This window comes from Hordeum vulgare, chromosome 4H, assembly GCF_904849725.1.
Source record: "Hordeum vulgare subsp. vulgare chromosome 4H, MorexV3_pseudomolecules_assembly, whole genome shotgun sequence".
In the NCBI taxonomy this organism is placed as follows: Eukaryota; Viridiplantae; Streptophyta; class Magnoliopsida; order Poales; family Poaceae; genus Hordeum; species Hordeum vulgare.
The window spans coordinates 12,659,829-12,661,895 of NC_058521.1; the positions used below are offsets into that span (position 1 = coordinate 12,659,829).

General features: G+C 56.7%; 1 protein-coding gene across 1 annotated transcript; it reads right to left on the reverse strand.

Moving 5' to 3' along the window:
• Positions 1-342: 342 nt before the first annotated feature.
• Positions 343-1,278, reverse strand: LOC123447301 (oleosin 18 kDa-like). The gene has a single exon (XM_045123893.1). The coding sequence runs from the start codon at positions 1,186-1,188 to the stop codon at positions 634-636; it is 555 nt and encodes a 184-aa protein (XP_044979828.1). The 5' UTR covers positions 1,189-1,278; the 3' UTR covers positions 343-633.
• Positions 1,279-2,067: the final 789 nt, after the last annotated feature.

A 2,067-nucleotide genomic window follows, 5' to 3' on the forward strand; every position in this document is an offset into this window, starting at 1 on the left:
ATTCCTAACAAGCACAATAACTCTCGCCATGTTTTTAGGAATAGATACATGCAAAACTTAAGCATCACCCTTATAACTTGTGAAGGGCGACGACCGACGCTCTGCAAGCTGCAAATGAGGGCCGGTAGAGCAGCAAACAGAGCCGGATAGGTGCTGCATGTGACGGTGACCGGCGAGCACCCGGTAGAGCTGCGAGGCCGCGACTTGCTGGACAGGTGCTACCTGCAACGGCAACGTTTGCTACGACGGCGAGCACCTGCTTCCACCCTCTGATTCTATCGTAGCACGTCGTGGGTGAAAACGAAAATCTCGAGGATGGCATCGAGCACAGAAGCAAATGCATGAACAAACTGAAGCTGCCCCGGCCTTTTCTTATTCACAAACTCGGTGCTAAACCGATCGATCCATCCAAACATGAGCAGTAGTACAACTCTAAGCAGGCAGGCAGGCAGGCAGGCAAGTAGAGAAACATCACACACTCTCTGACACGCACGAACACACACACACGTGACACGTTGACGCGCCCTCGCTCGGGGAGACGGACGCCCTAGACACGTACGTACTAGGAAGGCACTGGCACATGGCAGGCGGCGCGGCCGACCGACTGACATCCATCGGTCTGCTACCTCCAGCTTACGACGACGCCCTGGTGCCGGCGCCGGCGCCGGCGCCGGCGGTGTGGCCGGCGCGCGTCTCCTCGGCGCGGCTCTGGATGGCGTGGCCGGCCTGCTGCGTCTTGTGCCCAGCGGCCGCGGCGGCGTCGGCCATGCGCTGGCGCGCCTCCTCCACGTAGTCCGGCGTGCGCTGGAACGCCTGGCGCGCCGTGTTGGCGAGGACGGTTAGCGAGGAGAGGCCGCCGAGCCCGAGCGCGCCGGAGGCGAGGAACCCGGTGACGGCCATGCCGATGGTGAGCGCGGCCGGGACCAGCACGGGGCTGAAGAGCAGGAACACCGGCGTGGCCACGGCCAGCCCCACCACGGTGCCCGCCAGCGCCAGCCCCGACAGCACCAGCAGCAGCCCGCCCAGCGGGAACAGCGTCGCCACCGTCAGCGCCTGCGACGCCGACGGGGCCTTCTCCTGCAGCATGCCCTTCATCTGCTCGCCCATCTGCCCGTGCCCGTGCTGCTGCTGCCCTGCGCCGTACTGCCCGCCGTGCTGCACCTGCACGTAGCTCCCGCGCTCCGCCATTGCTCCTTCCTCCTCGCTTCGCTGCGCCGGCCGCCGGTGAAGTGGACCAAGATCTGTCAAGCTCCGTGAACTGAAGTGAAGTGAGTTGAGGTGGAGAGGGGATCGAGGCCACGGGAGCGATATATAGGAGGAAGAAGCGGTGACACGTAGGGAGGAGGCGGGGTACGTGGTGGGGGTGGAGGCTTGCATGGGCTACACCAGGCGCCTGAGGCAGCAGCCGTGTCGGGAGGATGCGGTGCGCGTGCATGCGTGCTCGACAGCTGAGACACGCCGTGACACTGCAAGTTTGTGACAGCGTGCCAGACGGAGAGCCTTTGTTGGCTTCCCGGAGGGCGTTCGTCGGCTCGTCGGCCGGCGAGCTCGTGTTTAATTACCGGAGTTTGCATGGTGGGGATCGGTGAAAAAAATTGTAGTGGGTGTGACATTTCGCGTGGTGCATGGATCATCCAGCTAGCCCGTTACTCTCAGCTTTTTACATGGCGCGTTCTTCCTTTTTATTTTTTTATTTTTTATTAGGAATACTTAAAACTCATCTAGGTGAGGTATAAGATATAATTTGTTTCATTTCTCTAGAAAATAGAAAACGGATATAAAATAGTAGGGTGTGTCTAGGGCTCATCTAGATGAGACTTGACCAAGTCACATCAAACTCATATATATGCTACTTGATTTTTATGAAGATTCAGGTTTTTATTTTTCATATTTTGTTTGATTACTTAAATGTTGTGAGGGAGTCAGATGAGACTTTGTTAATGCTCATCTAGATAAGAATTAGTAGCAAACCCGAAAATAGTAATAATCACAACCCACGTCAGCACACGTACATCTTAAAATATCACATTCAATAATTATAAAGGTGAATGAGGCATAACTAAATTC